Raw genomic sequence first — 21,045 nt, forward strand, 5'->3', positions numbered from 1 at the left:
ATAAAAAGGCCTCTGTGGAATAAAATAAAGATTTCATTTTCACTTCTCATGCTTACAGACTGTTGAGATTTGACTGCCTAATTATTGTTAGGTTCTGGACTCTATCTGTTTCTAATATCGTTAAGATCTACTCAGATTGATTTAAGTTTGACCTCTTTTGTGATATGAAAAAGCAAAGTTTTCTCCCAAACATATGGATTTAATTTGAACCTAGATCTCGGGGTGAAAAAAAACGTTTCAAGCCCGAGTTATTATAAACACAGACATTTTTTTCTGACCTACATTTTTGTTCAAAATGGCGTAGGCGCTTCTAAATCTTTTTATGGCTCCCTTGTTGTCTGTGATTGACAAGGATTTAACTTGACTTCATCGATTGTTCCACAAGACATGGGAGCAGGTTTAGGTCATTTGGCCCATCAAGTCTGCTCTGCATTCGATCTGTGGAACCTTAAAGGCATCATAGAGTCATACAGCATGGAACAGGCCCTTTGGCCAACTTGCCCACACTAACCCCATCAGCACTAGTCCTACCTGCCTATAACCTTTTAAACCTGCCCTATCCACATTCCAGTCCAAATATTTTTTTAATGTTGTGATAGTACCTGCCTCAACTACAGGTCAGGAGTCCAAGCCACAGAGTATGGGTCTGAATTTAATGATGAATAGATGCCCAGAGATTTAACACTTCTTTATATATGCATGTTTGCAAATTCTAAACTTGCTGCGATATATGTGGAGAAAATCTTGCAGGTCTGTCAGAACTTATCTTACGCCGTCCATTTTTCTGAAATCACACTGTAAAATGAGGCTGTTTACTGCTCAGTTAGAAATGAGACCCTTTCAAAGCAAATGGTAATTCTGAGAAAATCCTCAGACAATGCCAACAGCCACCTCTTAAAGCTATCTCTAAAGTCTAAACTCGTGTTTTTGGTCTGTTTAGTTTCATGACAAGATTGATCCAATGCTGGAGTCTCTGGGGCACATTGCTGACCGAATGAGGACGCCTCCCTCCATACCAGCTGAGGTTGAGAAAATCCGAGAGCACATCAACGAGAATAAAAATATTGCAATGGAGCTCGAAAAACTCCAGCCATCTTTTGAAGCTCTCAAACGTCGTGGTGGGGAACTGATCAGTCGGTCATCTGGAGCAGAAGAGGATCCTGCAGCTAAATGTAATGAACTTGATGTCCAAATATGTATCTATAATTAGATGTCTGTTTGCTATTGATAAAGCTTCTGTTACTCCATGCATCTCAAACTGATGAAGATAAATGACCCAGCTTCTGGATTTCAAATGACCATTTTATGATGTTCTTAAAAAATTTGGGTCCAAATTCCTTAATCTGTCTGGCATATGTTAAAGCCAAAGTACAAAATAGTTTAATGTACAGTTTCCCATTGTAATTGAAATGGTATGTTGAGAGATCAAACAACCTGACCATTATCATGTCTATTAGTCTGAAATATATAGGGCAATTAGGAAGGTAAAATATGTCACCTGATTTTTTTACTTTTAAATGTTTGGTATTAGTTTGATAGATTACATATGTTTGCTTCAAATCTTCATTGGATAGAATGCAGGAGGTATCAGATTCAGATTCAGATTCAATTTAATTGTCATTGTCAGTGTACAGTACAGAGACAACGAAATGCATTTAAAAGACAACGAAATGCATTTAGAGACAACGAAATGCATTTCATATGATTGAATGAAAAGCCTGAACTTCATACAGGTCTAAAACCATCTCAGAACATACTAAAGTCAGAAGCAGGGTCCCGCCATGAAACATCACCTGCCCATTTCCCCCCAGAGATGCTGCCTCACCTGCTGAGTTACAACAACACTTTTTGATTTACTAAAGATTCCAGCATCAGTGGATCCATACGACTCCGTACTAAGGTCCTGTATCAGTTTGAATTATCTGTGGTCATTGTTCAAATATGAAGCAGCATTTACCCCGCACACATGATTGATGTGAATGAACATGTTATATTTGGTTTTAATATTCAACTAAATAAAACTTGTTCATTAAATTAATCCAAAGTGAAACTCTCCTATTCAGTTAATAAGAATTGCATACATGAATGTATTTTCATGTTGGTGATAATTAGTTTATCACGTTCTAACTAATGTGAAGATAAAGAGAAGAAAAAGCTCTTCACCTCTGATTTAGGGAGATCAAATTGCTGTTAATCTGTTTTGCTTTCAGTGACAGAAGGCAAACCATACTTTTCTGCTGCAATTATGAATTATTTACTTTTTTAGAATCTCTCAGCTGGGGGAAATCTCTAGAACTGTGTATTTAAATAGATTGAACAGTAATATACAATTACTAAATAATAATGTGTCTATGAAGCATAATTAACGTGGCTTCCTAGAAGTGTTTCCAAACTAAATGCCCCATGAAGTGTAAGGGTAGATCAACAAAATTTTAGACATTAAATTAAAGAGAGTTTTTAAGGAGCATGGTGGGTAGAAATGTGGGAAGTTTCATGAAGAGAATCTCAGAGTTGAAGGCCTTAACAACTGAAAATCCAGGAGACATTGATGGAACATTTTACGTGCCGATAGTTAGGCTATAATGCCATAGTTACATTACGAAGGAACCCGGGTATATTAAATAGTCACGTAATTAACAGAACATGCTGTAGTTGCCTTCTAAGAACGGATTTAAACAGGTTTTCACAATCACAGTTCCCAAACTGCCTGTAACCCACTGGGGCCCCAGTTTCTGCACTCCCTTTAACAAACTGGGACCCTGGTCCCCACGCTTCCTATAACACTAGGGCCCTGATTCCCATGCTCCCTTTAACACACTGGGGCCCCAGTTTAGTTTTTAGATTAGTTTACAAATACAACACGGAAATAGGCCCTTTGGGCCACCAAGTCCGTACTGACCAGCGATCCCCGCACATTAACACTGCCCTACACACACTAGGGACAATTTTACATTTATATCAAGCCAATGAACCTGCAAACCTGTACGTCTTTGGGGTCTGGGAGTAAACCAAACATCTCAGAGAAAACCCACGCAGGTCATGGGAAGAACACAGAGAAACTCCGTACAGACAGCATCTGTGGTCAGGATTGAACCCAGGTCTCAGGTGCTATAAGGGGGTAACACTACCGCTACACCACTGTGCCGCCCACACTTCTTGTAACACTGGGACTCCAGTTCCCATGCTTCCTGTAACACACTGGGGCCACGGTTCTCATCCTTCCAATCATACTGGGGCCTGTGCCTTCACTCCATTCATATTCACCCGTGCTCCAGTTCCTGTACTCCCTTTAAACTCATCAGTTGAGAAAATCTGTCAGTCCATGACCACCAAATTCCCCAAGTGTAGCGGATTAACAGATCTTTACTTGGAGGCAAGTTGTACAATTTAGGAGTGACCTCCCCAACTTTTGATGGGATTCTGCAAAATTAGAATTAACAAAACAATTCACAGATTAAATCAAATAAAAACTGGTAATCCTAGAAATCCAGAATAAAAACTGGAAACACTCAAGAGGTTAGGCCACACTTGGGGGAAAGAGAAGAGATAATGTTAAACAGATACTGCCTTTATTTTTAGTTTAGTTTAGAGATACAGCATGAAAACAGGCCCTTCTGCCCACTGTCCTCACTGACTATCAATCACCCGTTCACAGTAGTTCTATGTTATCCCACTGTCACACTCACTCCCTACACACTAGGGGCAATTTTTAGAAGCTAATTAACCTACTAACTCGCACGCCTTGGGATGTGGGAAGAAACTGGAGCACCCGGGGAAAACCCACGCGATCGCAGGGAGAACATGCAAATTCCACACAGACTTCACCCAAGGTTGGGATGGAACCCAGGTCTCTAACGCTGTGAGGCAGCTGCTCTGCCAGCTGCGCTACTGTGCCACCCATATCTTGTCTCCCCTGCTGATTGTTTCCAGCATTTTCTACCTTTAGCACAGTTACTTAGATAATTCTTTTGAAGTTCGATTGTGCAATGCTCTTACCTCAGGAGCAGAAATGCCAGCCTAAAAATTCTAACTTGCTTTGTTTTCCTCCCATTTACTGTTCAATTAGCTATTCAAGACAAGTTGGATGAGATGACATTTTACTGGGATGATATCAAAGCTCGTGGCGAAGAGAGGGATAATAAGCTTCTGGATGTACTTGACCTTGCTGAGAAGTTCTGGTATGATATGGCTGCCCTACTGACTACCATTAAGGACACCCAGGAAATAGTGCGAGACCTGGAGAGTCCTGGTATTGATCCGTCAATCATTAAACAACAGCAGGAGGCTGCAGAGGTATGGAGATGGTTCAAGTGCAGAAAACCTTACAGTACAATTTTGATCGATGAATAACCATATTGATCGTGTCCAGCTATTTCTCTTGTTCATATCACATAGACCAACTGACTTTCTCAAACATTGAATGGTAACATGTTACCACAGTGAATTGCTAATGATTTTGTGAAAATATGTTGATTTCAGACAATTAAAGAGGAGACTGATGGACTTCACGAGGAACTGGAATTTGTGCGAATCTTGGGAGCAGACCTCATCTTTGCCTGCGGGGAATTCGAAAAACCTGAAGTGAAAAAGAGTATAGATGAGGTGAAATATGAATGGATATAATAAATAATTAGGTAGGATTGTATGGTATTAAGTGTACCAGAACGTTTTTAAAAGACCAATTTAAGAAAGGAAGAAGGTATGTCAGGTGGTAATCAACAATTGAATGGCTAAATAAATATTGTAACATAAGCAGTGAATCCTAATGAAACATAAAGCAGGAGGAGGGCTTACTGCCTGCACTGCCATTTAATAAGATCGCAGGTGACTTTGTGTTTAATCCTAAAGCCCCTGTCCCACTTTCACGACCTAATTGGCGACCTCTGCCGAGTTTGCCCTTGACTCATACTCGCAGCATGGTCGCCACAAGGTCGTAGGAGGTCTTCATGCTCGTGAGTGGTCTCCGTGTACTCATGGCCTCAAGTAGGTCGCGGCATTTTTCCAGCTTGTTAAAAAATGTCCACGAGTAAAAAAAAAAGGTTGGCATGGAAAAAAACGATACTTTTTACTCGTAGATAGGTTGTAGGTAGGTCGTAGTAGGTCATGATGGTAGTCGTAGATAGTCGTAGGTAATCGTAAGTAGTCATAGGTCGGTAACTGGCCTTAGAAAAAAAATCAAACATGACATTTTATCATATGACAATTTTCCACTCATAGCTAGTCGTAGTCGGTTTTAGGTGTGGAAGACTGGGGTCGAGGGGGGTCGAGGGGGATCGTAGGAGGTCGTAGACATACTCGTAGGAGGTCGTAGTTGTAGAAGGTCTTTTACTTTGGCGAGACAACACGACCTTGACATTTTTTTCAACTCGTCCAGGGTCTTTTAAATTCGTGGATTAGGTCGTCCAAGTGGGACAGGCCCTTTAGTCATTGTCCTCACTAACCACACGTCTCTTTTGCCCCCTTAAAGTCTTAAAAATCTATGGATTTGTCATGAATATAATCACTGACTGATCCTCCACAGCCCTCTTGGGTGGGAAATTCCAAAGATTTATGATCCACTAGGTCAAGGCCTTGCTTCTCGTGTCTTTTGGCATTGTTGACCCCTGTTCTAAACATCCCAACCAGAGGAAACATCAGCTTTGCATTCACAATGCCAAGTCCTGCATGGACTGAGATCATCTCTTATTCTTTTAAACATGAGTGAACAAACTTTTTGATCTGTTTCATCTCTTGTCATACGAATAACTTACCGTAATAGGAATTGATCAGATGAATCTTCACTGCACTCCCTTAATCACAAATATATCCTTCCTTGGGTAGACACACCAGACCTTTATCCAGTATTCCAAATATAAATACATCAGAGCAATTGGAGCAAGACTTGTACTGAAATCCACTTCTGAAAGTACTAGTGGTGGATAGCCCAGTGGCACAGCCGGTAGAGAAACAAGCCCTTCGGCCCACCGAGTCTGCGCCGACCAGCGATTCCCGCACACTAACACTATCCTACACACACTAGAGACAATTTACAATTGTACCAATTAACCGACAAACCTGTACATTTTTGTAGTGTGGGAGGAAAATGGAGATCCCGGAGAAAACCCACGCAGGTCTTGGGGAAAACATACAAACTTCGTGCAGACAAGCACCCGTAGTCGGGATCGAACCCGGGTCTTTGGCGCTGTAAGGCAGCAATTCTACTGCTGTGCCACCTTGCCACCCCAATACATTTTGGAAGATTTTACTGGATTAAAAGCACCGTGTTACAGTGTTGCCATTCTTATAGATTATTTATTTTTTAATATTTCTAGCTTAATAACACTTGGGATAACCTGAATAAAACTTGGAAGGAGCGAATGGACAAACTAGAAGATGCCATGCAAGCTGCTGTCCAATACCAAGATGCATTGCAAGTAAGGACTGCTTTGCATAAAATCTAATTATATGCAAATATGATGCTAATGTGGATGATGGTTCCTAATTTGATCATTCTGACTTTTTAGGCAATGTTTGACTGGCTGGATAACACTGTAATAAAACTGGGAGAGATGTCTCCAGTTGGCACAGATATCAATACAGTAAAGCAACAAATAAATGAAATGAAGGTAGGTAAACGTTACAGGATTATACTGAACCAGCCCACCATTTTAGAAAAGCAGTATGAAAAGATCAAACAATAGTTCTCTACTTTTGCTTCTTCTGTTATTTTTTTTCAACCATTTAATAGTTTCCATTTAAAATATAATATTCCATTTATGTATTTATGATGTCTGCCAAATATTCCTTGTTAAATTATTTAATTGATTTAGGAGCAAACAGCTAAAGCACAAAGTGACAGGTTTGTGCTGATTTTTGGCCCTCCTGGGACTCAGCAGTTATTATTATAGCGTGAGAGAAGAAAATGCCGAGATGACAAATGATCACAGTATCAGACGCTCAAGGTCTTGACAAAAGTTGTATGAGCTGGCTTCATGGTATGATATTGAGCCTTGAAGGCTTTGTTCAGCTTTGCTGTTGGGGGGGACCAACATATTATAGCAACCTATTCATGTTCTTCACAGATGCTGCCTGACCCACTGAGTTGCTCCATCACTTTATATCTTTTTGTGTAAAGCAGCATCTGCAGTTCCGGTTGATTCTACAATCTTCTTAATATTGTAACAACATGCCAACAGCTCGAGAAAGAATAAGGGGAAATATTGGTGGAAAAAGTAGGAAAGAAAAACAGTCTCTCATTTGGTCGCCATGATTTAAAAATTGTTGCATTCTTACCTGTATAAAATTAGTTTACCAGTGTGGATGGCACGTAACGTTCCCATTGTGTTTCATGCCACAGGAATTTAAAATGGAGGTTTACCAGCAACAAATCGAGATGGAAAAGCTGAACCACCAGGGGGAGCTCCTACTGAAGAAAGCGTCAGATGAGACTGATCGCGACATCATTCAACAACCACTCAAGGAACTCCAACATCTGTGGGAAAATCTGGGAGAGAAGATCATTAACAGACAGGTATTAGAGGGCCGACTATAACCCAAATCTATATATGTTGCCAACATACAAACTGCAAAACACCTATAAACACCAGATTCGGGACAGTTTCTTCCCAGCTGTTATCAGGCAACTGAATCGTCCTACCACAACCAGAGAGCAGCGCTGAACTACTATCTACCTCTTTGCTGACCCTCAGACTATCCTTGATTCGACTTTGCTGGCTTTATCTTACACTAAACGTTATTCCTTTATCATGTATCTACAGTATACACCGTAAAGGGTTAGATTGTAATCATGTATTGTCTTTCTGCAGACTGGTTAGCTCGCAACAAAAGCTTTTCACTGTACCTCAGTAAATGTGACAATAAACTAAACTGAACTGAACCTTGCAGATGAGGGAGGCATATTTGAAAGGAAATGGCCCAAAACACTTGTGAAATCAATTTAGTTCTTCAACCCAAAGAGTTGTTATATATTGAAAGCATTGGAAGGAAAATTATACATTTTATGAATTGTTATATTTTGTAAGGATGGAGGGAAATTATAATACATTAAACTGACAAAGTTCCAGATTGTGAAATACTTTATTTTATCAAATAATTATGAAACATTCAAAGTGATGCCTTCATCTCGTATTTAATCCCTCCTGATAGTAATGATCAGCAACTAATATTCTGAGACTATGACTTGAATTGTAGTGGGAATGATGGCAATGGCTATGGCATTACATATTTATTATCCCATGCAGACATCTAAAAGATGCTGTGAATTAATTAGTGCTCCTCTACAGCTTGTGCTTTCTTGCAGCCTTTTCAACCGCAGTCTAGTGTAGAGATGCAGCATGGAAACGGGCACCATCAGCCCACCAAGTCAACACTGACCATTGGTCACCTGTTCGCACTACTTTTATGTTATCCCACTTTCGCATTACTCTCTATGCACTAGGGACAGTTGACAGAGGCCCATTTAACCTACAAAGCCACACGCCTTTGGGATGTGGGCGGAAACCGGAGCACCCGGAGTAAACCCACGTGGTCACAGGTAGAGAGTGCAAACTCAACACAGACAACACCCAAGGTCAGGATCGAACCAGGGTCTCTGGCACTAATGCAGCAGTTCTACCAGCCGCACCACCGTGCACCCAGGAGAACTTAATGACCCTGGTGTGAATTTGGGGTAGTTATAAAGGAGAACCGCTATGAAATTAAAAGCTTGCACTTCGTTGCATGAGGTGTAAATGGGTTTTAATGGCATACTAATCAATAATTATTATTGTTTAGCAAACTCTTGATCCTGATAGAACTGATTTTATGGATGTGGCCCATGGTTCCCTCAAGTGCTTCACATTACAAGCTTTCAAAATAAATTTTCCCTTTTAAAAACGTAATTTAAAAATTTAGCATTTTGCTTACTCGCATGCGGTTTGGGTGAATTCTAACCATTGGCCTTTGAGCCATCAACAACAAAGTCAGGGTTTCCTTTGACCCGATAGCAGCAGATGCTGGAAAAAAGGGAAGATCTCACCCCATAGACGGCTAGTTCTTTGTGAAAAACATTGAGTCAGTAGACAATATATTGCTTCATTGCCGATTTCAAAGTGCCGACAAATGGAAAAGAGAAGTAAAAGGTGCTGTTGGACATGTCTTATTAGCACTCAGAGCAGTTTGTAGAACGTGAACACAATCAAACTAGTGGGCTGGGCTGCCACTGCTCAGTCACTGGGATTAGAACCATCACTGTCTGTCTGTCTCGTTACTGTAAAATGTACTGCTGTGGCTGATGAGCACAATGAGCATATCAGCCGAAGCAGTCCCCAACAGGTTTGAATAATCAGTACCCAATAGGTTTTTATTCGCATTAGTCATTACTTTATAAGCTCAATCCGAACAGTCTTTTGGAAGATTTTCCTGAGACCATGAGGTAAGACTTGTTCTGCCTGCTTGTATTTTGTGAGTGATTGTGAATTTACTTTTCTCCACAGCACAGGGTGGAGGGTGCACTCTTGGCACTGGGTCAGTTTCAGCATGCACTGGCTGAACTTGTGGCATGGCTGAATCATACAGAGGAGCTTCTGGAAGGACAAAAACCAATCACTGGAGATCCAAAGGCCATAGAAATTGAACTGGCAAAGCACCACGTAAATACAACATTCATTATACCAAGTAGATTGAATTATCTGCTTGCAAAATAGCCATGTATATTATTGTTGATATAATATCATTATACCTTATACAAAATATAATCTAGCCATGTATATTATATATTGTATTTAATCAATACAAATGTATTAGCTGATTAAATAAAGAAAAAATTTAATTTGTTTATAAGGTAACTGAACCCGGAATGGTACCATTTGACGCTGCCGTTTCGGCGTCTCCGTTTTGGCGCCAAAAAGTACCCGACCCAACTTAACCGTCCCCTCACCAGCAGTGAGATCCCTTTACAGGCTGGCAGCATAGTGGAGAGAGGCAGTTCCTCCAGATTCCAGCAATTGTAGTATCTTGTGATCACTTTTTTTAAATTTTGAATTAAAGAGAGGGGAAGAATTCATATTTGCTGAAGATCCATTTATTTATAAAGGAGATGAGGAATTGGGAGGGTACTTCAAGAGTAAAGCTGATGGCTGAAGGAGGTTCTACATCAGTGATGAGAGCCAATTATGCTGACAGGATAGATTTTGCACATGTATTAGAGGAGGAAAGGTTAGCTGTGATGAATGACGGATGGATTTAGATTGCAACCTGATTGAGATGATAGTGTTTTCTACAAGTTGGAACTTGTGAATGATGACAATAAGGGATGAGAGGAGACCAGTCACAAATGGCCTCCTCTTCAGAAATGCTGATAATCTGCAAATTTTTAGCATTTGTGAAGAGAAGGCCATCTGATTCATGAATCTTAATTTAAGTAAAGATCTGCTGGAGTTAGCGAAGTAGGCTGGGAATATTGTATTAAATGAAACTGTAATATCTCCATAGGTCCTGAAAAACGATGTCCTTGCACACAAGTCAACATTTGACACCGTGAATAAAGCTGGGAATGAGCTTCTGGAGTCGAGTGCAGGGGAGGATGCCAGCAACCTAAAGCATCGACTCGACACACTAAACAAGAACTGGCAATCTCTGCTGAGGAAAACCGAGGGGAGAGAGCAGCAACTGGGGGCTGCTTTGCAGCAGGTAAGCTATGAGGGAAAGACATGGGCATCGAGGGTTTGAGAAGAGGATATCTATGGATAGAGACCGGCTTTTAATATGATCAGTTCTGACCTGGCATTGCTTATGATGCTGTTTTATAATTACCATATATTTTGCCGTTAATATTTACACTGAAGTTAATCGCTGAAGATAATCCCTTGTAAGTTTAATGCTGATTAAAGAAATATTGACAACAACTTATTGGTCATTTTCTGAATGATGCCTCTTATTTTATAGGCTGAAGGATTTCATGCAGAAATTGAGGACTTTTTGCAGTGGCTAAGTAGGATTGAGAATCAGTTGGCAATATCAAAGTCCACTGGAGGTTTACCTGAGACAGCTCGAGAACAACTCAACACACACTTGGTAATGAGTTTACTTTATGGCTTGGCAGTCTAGCATTAAACAAAATGGTGTTCTTTAAACTTCGATGTGATAAAATGTAACTAGACTTTCTCGTTTAAGGCGGTAAATGTGGTAAATGATTTTGTGCAACTCCCGACATTCTGTATGTGGTGCGCTTCCTATCTAAATCCAAGCTGAAGTACTGTTCTTGTAAATGCTTGGGTGCATTTTTTGTAGTTTGCATTTACAATGGAGAAGATGGCTAAATAAAGACATAAAAGAGGATGGAGCACTGGAGCAGCAGTAGGCTCTTTAGCCATTTGAATCTGTTCTGCATTCTGTGTAATCATGGCTAGCCTATGGCATAACATTCTCTGCCTGCCATTTTCACTTAATCCTTTTGCTCAGTCTAAAATTAAAAATGAGCAATTGATCTAGTGTTACTTATGAAACTGTTTTGCAAATTTCCAGCAACATTTGTGTGTGAAAGTATTGTCTTTCTTTACTCCTTGAAGACCAGACTTTTACAGGCATTAAACAATGTAACATTAGTTTATATCTGCCATTTATTGGACTATTCCTTCAGCAGAATTCTTACCAATACTTGTAAGGCCTCAATGAAGTACTACAAAATAGTGCCACTGATTTCTTCTACCCCTTTCACCGTGATATTGATCCAAGAAATCAAGCGGTAGCCTTGTAGCATTTTTCACATTGCACTGTCGGGGCTGGTCGAATCTGCTGCGGCTTACGGCTTCCCGACATCGAGACTGCGAGGTCCTCGATGTTGAAATCCGCAGGCCGCGGTTGCAGCCTCCGATGGTAAGTCCGTGGCTCCGCAGTCAGTTTCGAGCAAGGCCGCCAGCTCCATGATGTTAGGCTGCAGAGCGACCGGAGATATGATCCAGAAAATCGCATCTCCAGCAAGGTAAGAGATTGATAAAAAGTTTCCTCCAACGCCCACCACTTACATAAAACAAACCGGAGAACACTAAAACATATTCTTTTAACACGTACCTAAAATAACAAAACAGAAGAAAGGACAGACTGTTGGCGAGGCAGCCATTGCCGGCGCCACCCGGTGGTGTTACTCGTTATAAAGTATAATTCATTCATTCATTAATTTATTCATTCATTCACGTGGAAAGTCAGGCAGCATCTGTGGAAAGAGAAACATTCTGACAATGTGAAACTGGTCAGTGACATATCTTTACCAATGTATTCTGCTGTTAATAAAGTGTAATGAAGCTATACAGAGAATTTTGCTAAGTAGACATATGATCCTTTCTTCAGTAAATACATAACTTGAGTGGAGGAGTTATTTGCTGATTGTCACAATTTAGTTGTCACAAATTCACAAGAAAATTCTTTTCTTTTTTTGCAGGACCTCTACAGGGAATTTTGTGCCAATGAAGAAACGTACAAGAACGTGCACGATAAGGGTCGGCTGTTGCAGAGTAGCCGTGACGATGCTGCTGGATCCAACGTTGAACAGTGTGTAACATTACTGGAGCAGAGGTGGCAATCGATGAGCACAAAGATGGAGGAAAGAAAGGTAAGAGAACCAGCAACATTGGCATAGGATTCATAGGATTTTTTTTATAAATCAGTAAGTGTCCATATTCCCAAGCTGGAGCCTGAGTCTATGCAATAAAGAAAGAATGTATGTTCACTCACGGTGTACTTTAATGTTCAGCTTTAACATTTATTTGATTTTACTGAACTTCTCTGTTGTGTTTTTCCTGTTCAGACCAAGCTGGAAGAGGCACTCACTCTTGCAACAGAATTTCAGAATTCGCTACAGGATTTCATTAACTGGCTTACACAGGCAGAGCAGGGCCTGAACATCGCGGCTCCTCCCAGTCTTATCCTGGATACAGTTCTTTTCCAGATAGATGAACACAAGGTATTAAAGTTCTGTTTTATATTTTATGAGAAAGTGGTGTGGGCTGATAGAACTGTGGAGTGTTGAGGACAGTGAACGCAATTACCTCACCTCAGAGAATAAGTGATTGCAAAACTTCTTCATCGCAATTCCTTGGCTGGGAATGCGGTGACTAATTTAGCATTGGGGACTGCCTCTGACTTCAAAATGCAGAAGAAAATATTATGTTGTAAAGAGGTGATAAGTGCCTTGAAAATGGTGATCGGAATGAATTGGTTGTGTGAAAACAAGTGACCAGAGTGATATAGAGAGAAGGGATGGAGAGATTCCTGGACATTGGACTGGGGTGAGTGCTCTACAACAAACGTAGTGCAGACTTGGTAATGACTGAAAATGGGTGTAGAATAACTTTTCAATGGTGGGAATCAAACCTATGTGATTCGTCAGTGCAGAGAAGCTTCAAGTCTCTGTAAATCTACGAATATTAGAGGGCAACCTAGCCTTAAGTGCAAATCGGGGGAATCCTTGATACTAGTGACCAAGAATGACCCTCCTCCCCAGCAGGTCTGGAAGATGGCAGCATTTCTTGCAGTGTAAAGGTAGATTGACAATCACAACACATGTCACTTCATCATAGCCTTCCAAAGTTGACTTGAAACGTGCATTTTGCCTTCAGTCTAAGCTGACCAAGAATGGATAGAACTTCACCAAAAGCACAAAGCTTGTAGAGATTAGTTTTAATGTATCAGTTCTTGTTTAGATTTAATACCCATCCCTTCTTTTCCAGATTTTTGCCAATGAAGTCAATTCTCATCGGGATCCAATCATCGACCTGGATAAAACTGGAAATCAGCTGAAGTTCCTCAGCCAGAAGCAGGATGTGGTGCTGATAAAGAATCTTCTATTCAGTGTGCAGTCGCGCTGGGAGAAGGTGGTGCAGCGCTCCGTAGAGAGAGGAAGGGCACTGGATGAGGCCAGGAAACGGGCAAAGCAGGTACACAGATTGTAACGCAAGAGACTGGGTTTGTACCTTGACAGTTACCTAAAGTACACAAGGGGAGATGTGTTGGTTGATTAGTTAAAGACAAAAACAGTAGGGTAAACCTAGTCGTGTGCAATCAATGTATATGTACAGACATGATATTGGCCTTCTCATGTGCTGAATGCAATGTAGTCAGACACTACCTGATCAGAGCACAATCCGCAACAATAAGTAACATCACGTCACATTGCCACACAATGGCGCAGTATGAAGGCCCTGGTGGATAATTTTGACTGCAAAAGTCTTTGTGCTGTTCAGAATTTGCAAAACTGCAAAGTCCCATCGAGGTGAAATGCTGAGCTGGTCTTGAGAAATCATTCTTTCATATAGGCTGCTCTATAGAAGGTTCTATGATGAGAAGTGGGCAGTGTGGGAATTAAACACATTATCTATAGTGGCAGGGCAACTGACGAATGTTTTCAATCAGTTTTCAGGTCTAACTGGTGGCAAGTATCTGGGGATTGATGTTGGTAATTAAAACAGCGGTGGGACAGGAATTCAGGATCATACGTGTGTTCATGGAAATGGTTAATGGCCAGGACCACCAGATAGAGAGTGTTCATTACTTCATATTAAAAGGCAATGGCTGAGATTTTTGCTTGGATTCCCCACATTGCCTCAGCTTGGCTGGCTTTATTCTCCTACAAAATCCTTGTGTGCACGCACTCTGGGACAATGAAACTCTTTTGCTTATCATTGACGTTCCCCATGTGCCAGACCAAATAAATTATTGTAATACCTGTAGTAATAAAATGATTTTAAAGGTCCAGTGATCATTTTCCTTTTCTTGTTTAGTGTTTGAATCAGTTTAATTTTGATTGTAAGTCTCATCATTTATCCCATTATCCTTGTGCCTGCTTCAAAATCACCCAAGGGCCTCTGATTCATTATTATGGTGGACCTAAAACACAAGTTCAGACCCAGAATGTGATTTGTCACTGTACTGCACTATCCATAAAATACATCACACCCAATGTGTGAGAATTTGGGACATCAAACCGTTTGGAGTAAATCCATGTATTCAACAGGAAGAAACAAATGATCTCATCTGTATGTCTACAAGGTTAACATAATAAGGCATTTGAAAGTTGTTAGATTAGTGATTCTACAAAGAGCGTTTTTAAGGCAGTGTAATTCATTAATATATTTTATTTGTGTTCTTCTAGCCTACTTCACAAATTTTGTGTTTGAAACACAAATGTTTTCCTCCATCTCTTGGCTAAAATGTTTGTTTAAGTCCTGAAGAGTCAAGAGTATTTAATTGTCATATATACCAACAACAGAACATACTGTGGACAGTATTTTCAGTCTGTTGTTCCAGTCTAATAGAACTAGTTTATCAGCAATTCTGCCAAACTAGGAAGCAAGCAAAAAGTCATTTTCAGACGTTGTTGCAGCCCCCAAACACTAGTTCTATGTTATCCAACTTTCTCATCCATTCCCTACGCAAATTCACAGAGGCCATTTAATCTACATTTTTTTCCAATGTCTTTGGGATGTGGGAGGAAATTGCAGCATCCACAAAAAGCCCACGAGATCATAGTCAGAACATGCAAACTCCACACAGATAGCATAGTAAATTCGAACCCGGGTCTCTTGTTTCTTCGAGGCTTCAGCTCTACCAGCTAGGCCACTGTGCTGCCAAGTACACCACTGTAAGACGTTGTTTCTTGGAAGCAGTGAGCTTTAGTTTATATGCCACCGATGTATTGGATGGAGCATCGACTCAATAAGTGACATCCGAAGGGATAGAGTGCGTCTTTGTATTGAGATTAATTTATTTTTGTTAATTAATGCTATTGTGTTGCATTCTGTATATAATGCTGTACATTTGGACATTCAACGTACCTATTTGTAACTTCAAAACATATCCATACCAATCCCATCAATTGGATACATTCTACCCACTTTGGATAACATTCAGAATGTCTGTTCACTAAACACCACATTCCTTTTGGCTTGGTTTTATTTATTTTGGGGATATTAACATGGCTGGCAAAATTTATTGCCCATCCTTAATTACCCCTGAAATAGTGGTGGGGACCTGGTGTCTTGAACCACTGCAGACTTTCTCCGAATCCAGCTGGGCAGCGAGTTCCACAGTTTGGAACAATAATGGACTGGAGACATGTATCCAAGGTGCACACCTTGCATGGGATCTTTTGGATGATGGTTTCCAGAACGATAACTGGATTAGAGGATATTAGCGACAGGGAGAGTTTGGACTGACGGATAGTTTTTTCTGGAATGTTGGAGGTTGTGGGGAAACCTGATGGAATGATATTAAACTCTGACAGGCATCAATAGGGTAGACAGTCAAACCCTTTTAACCGAGGTGGAAACATCAAATACCAGAGGGCATTGCTTTTAAGGTGAGAGGGGCAAAGTTTAAAGGAGATGTGCAGGGCATGTTTTTTTTTACACAGAGTCTGGAATGCGCTGCTGGGGGTGGTGGTTGAGGTAGGAATGATACTGGCATTTAATAGACTTTTGGATAGGCAAGTGGATATGTGAGGAATGGATTATAATAATCCATAATGTAATGTAATTATAGATTATGTGGAGGTAGATAAGAGATGGTCTTGGCATCATGTTTGGCACATACATTGAGGGCCAAAGGGCCTATTCCTGTATGTACCTGGTGCTCTCCACTATTTTTGGCCGTATTAGTGGGTTGGGGGGTTTCCGTCAGAGTAGCCTGGGTGAGTAATTGCACTGAGTTTTGCCAGTGATCCACATTAGAGACACCATGTTACCATTGTAGAGGAATAAATGTTGATTGAATGCCAAGCATGCATGATGCTTTGTCTTGGGTAATAGAGATATCCTGACAGGTTTTGGCACTGTTCTCACCTCAGCAACTCTCCCATTTTGACCAGCATAATTCTTCCTTTCTCCTCTTCAAATTAGCACTCTTCTTTATCCCTGTTTATTTCAATTATGGTTCATTCCTTTCTCAGCTTATGTAATGTTGCACCTTTGAAACTAGCGCCTCCCAAGAATTACTGTCAATTGCTTTCAGCCCGGCATGCAACAAGGTTGAAACGTTAACCAAGACACTGGGTATCATTTCCAAACAAGGTAGAAGAAAGGCGGCATGTATCTTTGTTCACAAATGCCGTTTGGAAAATACTAGCCTTTTAGTTTGATATTTGATACAGTTGGATATTTTTGCATGCATTTCTCTCAGCACAATTATCTTCCCATATTATCTTCTCGAAGGAGAAAGAACACTTCAGCAGTCCGATCCATGAGCTCTCCGAAATACTCCTGACTCCAAACTAAGCAGGTCTACTTGCATATTTTTCAGCTGAAATGTACCATTGATTTTATTCCAAGTGAGTTTAGTTCCGAATATTTTTGTTTTAATCCCAGTTCTACGAAGCCTGGAAGAAGTTGATTGACTGGCTGGAAGAAGCAGAAAACAATCTGGATACTGACATAGAAATCTCCAATGACCCAGATAAAATCAAACTGCAGCTTACAAAGCACAAGGTAAGAAATCTATTTTTTCATAAAATTGGATTGAATTTATTTAAAAATCAAAGTACAACGTCAAGAGTCAAGAGTGTTTGGGGTCCAAGTTCATACCTCCCTGAAAGTGGCACCACAACTGGGTAGAATGGTTAGAAAAGACGCATGGTTAGCTTGCCTTCATTGGTCGAGGCATTGAGGATAAGAGTCAAGAAGTCATGTCGAGCTTTATAAACCCCTTGTACGTGAAGGGTGTGGCGGCTTTGCTGGGGGTTGCAGAAGGGGTTTACCAAAGGTTGGACAAACTTGGATTGTTTTCTCAGGAGAGGCTGAGGGGAGACCTGATCAAAGTTTATAAAATCATGAGAGACATAGATGTAGTTGACAGTCAGAACCTTTTCCCCAGTGTGGAAATGTCAAAGACTAAAGGGCATAGCTTTAAGGTCAGAGGGGGGCAGTTTAAAGGAGATGCTGCCTGACCCGCTGAGTTACTCCAGTATTTTATGTCTATCTTTAATGTATTGGAATTTCTATCTATATTGATCTCTGGTGATAGAGAAAGAAATGTGAACATCCTTGATTAACTGTGAATGGCAAATTGCTGGATATATCCATACTGAACCACCCATGCAATCCTTTCCTTACTCTATGTTTACAATTGTGGCGATAGCTAATGACAGATAACCAGTATGAACTGTTGAAGAGCAGACATCGTGCTCATTGTTCCTTGCTGACAATTTTTCCCTGGGCAGGTTGGGACTCCTGTGAAACTCCTTCCATCTGCTCCATTTTGTTTGAGCAGCTTGCACCGCACTGTGCACCTTCTGCTCATTTTTGATGTCTTGCTTTGTTGCAACGAGCAAGTAACTGTGAACACTTTGATTTTTGCCGAAACCTTCAAATTAGCGCAAGGTTCCTACTTCACCTGTCACGCGATTCCCTGCAGGCATTAATAACTTGAGGACTGTACAGAAAGCACCAAACGCTATGAATCATAACGTAAGTCATAAGGACTTTTGACTGCAAGTCATACAGTCAGTCTGTACGTCAAGAGTAGAAGCAAGGAACTGCAGAAGCTGGTTTACAAACATTTGCTGAAGAAGGGTCCCGACCAGAAACATCACCAATCACCAAGAGATGCTGCCTGACCCACCGAGTTACTCCAGCACTTTGTGCCTATAGGTTTTAGATCTTTCACATTAAACGTGATTGGTGGGTGGGTAGGTCTTTGTTGCTGCTTGCCTGTTTGACAGTATGAGATGAGTATGAGAGAGCATTGGGTTCCAAGGTCGAAATGACAACACTGAAGTCTACCACTGTCAAATGCTGATTAACAACTTGATCTGCCTTCAATGTGCACACTTCCAGAAGACATTCAATCTGTGTATTTTAACACCCTTGCAAACGTGTGCCTACCGAATAGAATGGTGGATCAAATCCAAATTCTTTTCAAAGGAATCTAATATTTTTGCCTACCTGGGGTGGTTCAGAAATGAATCGAAGGAAAGAATCAAGGTCTTCAAATGGCAGCTGCAACACTTATTGAATGTATATAATATTTCTAATTGGGAAATCAATTCTAGTTGTAAAACTGTTGATTAAATAAAGTTCCATAAATAAGTGGTTGATATAGTGCCCAAAGATTTGCAGACCTGGAGTTGGTATTCTGAACCATTTGACTATACAAATATAATTTTGTGAAACAAATTACATAATTTGTTGCCAAATACTGTGGACAAAGAAGTTCTAGCGGCAATCTAAGTTTTGGGCATCAACTCAAAAATGTCGATGCATTTAATAGCCAAATTAGTAATTGCCAACACGGGATATGATGTGTTATTCAGAGACGTACAGTCTGTGCCCTTGCATATCTAGCGTTATTGTGGTTTTCTTTCAAATTAAACTAGGATTTTCAAAGAACTCTGGGTGGGAAACAGCCAGTGTATGATACCACAGTCCGCATGGGCCGCTCGATGAAAGATAAGGCTTCACATGCGGATGACCATCCAAAATTGGACAATCTCCTTGGAGAAGTGCGAGACAAGTGGGACACCGTCTGTGGCAAGTCAGTCGAGAGGTGAGGGAGAAAAATTAAAGCGTTAACAATTGTTTCTTAATATTTTCTCATGAAGAAAGTGATTCTGTGGCTTATCATTCAGCAACAATTGGTGCATAAGACCTGGCAATTGTTCCGATTAATATCCATTATGTGCATATCATAATTAAGCTAGTTTTAACATGTTCTATTAAGTAGAAGAACTGTCTGCATTTAGCAATGGGGTGCTTTATCAATATTCTTGCTTCTCTGCAACATTATTTCCCAGAGATTACATTACATGATATTATTACATTATGTTACATCAACATGCAAGTGTAAACTGATGTTTATAAGATGATTATTTGCTTAGAATGTCAATTTTGTTTGGGTTGATATAATTTCATAATTGTATGTTTAATATTTTCAGTGTCATTTTCACCAATATTAAAGTTTGTTTATTTCCTCATCCTCCTCAGGCAGCACAAGTTGGAAGAGGCCCTGCTGTTTTCAGGGCAGTTTACTGACGCTCTCCAAGCGTTGGTTGACTGGCTGTACAAGGTTGAGCCGCAGTTGGCTGAGGATCAACCTGTCCATGGAGATCTAGATCTGGTGATGAACCTGTTGGATGCTCACAAGGTAGAGTTTTATTGCTCAGAAGGCTATGCATTCATCTTTGCACTAACTTAACACAAACAAAAATAGTGAAAGGTCTGGATAGAGTGGATGTGGAGAGGATATTTCCACTAGTGGGAGAGTCTAGGACCAGAGGTCATAGCCACAGAATTAAAGGACATTCCCTTAGGAAGGAGATGAGGAGGAATTTCTTTAGTCAGAGGGTGATGAATCTGTGGAATCCATTGCTACAGAGCCGTGGAGGCCAAATCAATTGATATTTTTAAGGCAGAGCTAGGTAGATTCTTGATTAGTATATGTGTCAGGAGTTATGGGGAGAAGGCAGGAGAATGGGGTTAGGAGGAAGAGATAGATCAGCCATGATTGAATGGCAGTGGACTTGATGGGCTGAATGGCCTAATTCTGCTCCGAACACATACGTACACTTGCATGAACGTACAGCTGAAAGTTCTATAAGGCTTCATTTCTCCAAAAGGTAGAACTGTTAGTTTGTGCTGAAAACGTTACGAGAAGTAGATTTTTGTACGCTTTACTTACAAATAGATTTCACACACTGAAACGGCTTGTGTTTTATTTATACAGGTTTTCCAAAAGGAACTTGGGAAGCGCACGGGGAGCGTGCAGGTCCTGAAACGGTCGGCCCGTGAACTGATTGAAAACAGCCACGATGATACAACCTGGGTGAAGGCTCAACTGCAGGAGTTGAGCATACGATGGGACATAGTGTGCAAACTCTCCGTCTCTAAACAGACGCGGCTTGAGCAGGCACTTAAACAGGTTAAATTAATGTTTTCAAATTCTATTTTAACTTAATCTTATCCAAGTTTTTAAAAATCCACCAGTACTTGCTATAGCATCAGGGAAACTATGATGCATTGTTTCACACAGCACTGATAACTAATAATGTAGGTTATTATCTATGATGAAAATAATTTCACAGCT

The 21,045-nt window shown here is 40.5% G+C and overlaps 1 protein-coding gene across 6 annotated transcripts in view; it reads left to right on the forward strand.

Moving 5' to 3' along the window:
• Positions 1–624: 624 nt before the first annotated feature.
• The window catches only part of LOC129709703 (microtubule-actin cross-linking factor 1, isoforms 6/7-like), a 59,003-nt gene continuing 38,582 nt past the window's right edge, over positions 625–21,045 (forward strand). For 2 of the 6 annotated variants that reach the window (XM_055656222.1, XM_055656226.1), the window contains exons 1-16: positions 630–1,172; positions 4,067–4,293; positions 4,480–4,602; positions 6,312–6,413; positions 6,504–6,605; positions 7,337–7,510; positions 9,474–9,629; positions 10,471–10,668; positions 10,924–11,052; positions 12,416–12,586; positions 12,782–12,937; positions 13,704–13,910; positions 17,334–17,453; positions 19,340–19,509; positions 19,947–20,106; positions 20,686–20,880. In XM_055656222.1, the coding sequence (XP_055512197.1) occupies positions 962–1,172; positions 4,067–4,293; positions 4,480–4,602; positions 6,312–6,413; positions 6,504–6,605; positions 7,337–7,510; positions 9,474–9,629; positions 10,471–10,668; positions 10,924–11,052; positions 12,416–12,586; positions 12,782–12,937; positions 13,704–13,910; positions 17,334–17,453; positions 19,340–19,509; positions 19,947–20,106; positions 20,686–20,880 (2,601 nt within the window). In that variant the 5' untranslated portion in view covers positions 630–961. Of the gene's footprint in view, positions 1,173–4,066; positions 4,294–4,479; positions 4,603–6,311; positions 6,414–6,503; positions 6,606–7,336; positions 7,511–9,473; positions 9,630–10,470; positions 10,669–10,923; positions 11,053–12,415; positions 12,587–12,781; positions 12,938–13,703; positions 13,911–17,333; positions 17,454–19,339; positions 19,510–19,946; positions 20,107–20,685; positions 20,881–21,045 lie in introns of all 6 variants that reach the window. The other 4 variants (XM_055656225.1, XM_055656227.1, XM_055656224.1 and 1 more) reach the window with 4 other exon arrangements.

This window comes from Leucoraja erinacea, chromosome 26, assembly GCF_028641065.1.
Source record: "Leucoraja erinacea ecotype New England chromosome 26, Leri_hhj_1, whole genome shotgun sequence".
Classification (NCBI taxonomy): domain Eukaryota; kingdom Metazoa; phylum Chordata; class Chondrichthyes; order Rajiformes; family Rajidae; genus Leucoraja; species Leucoraja erinaceus.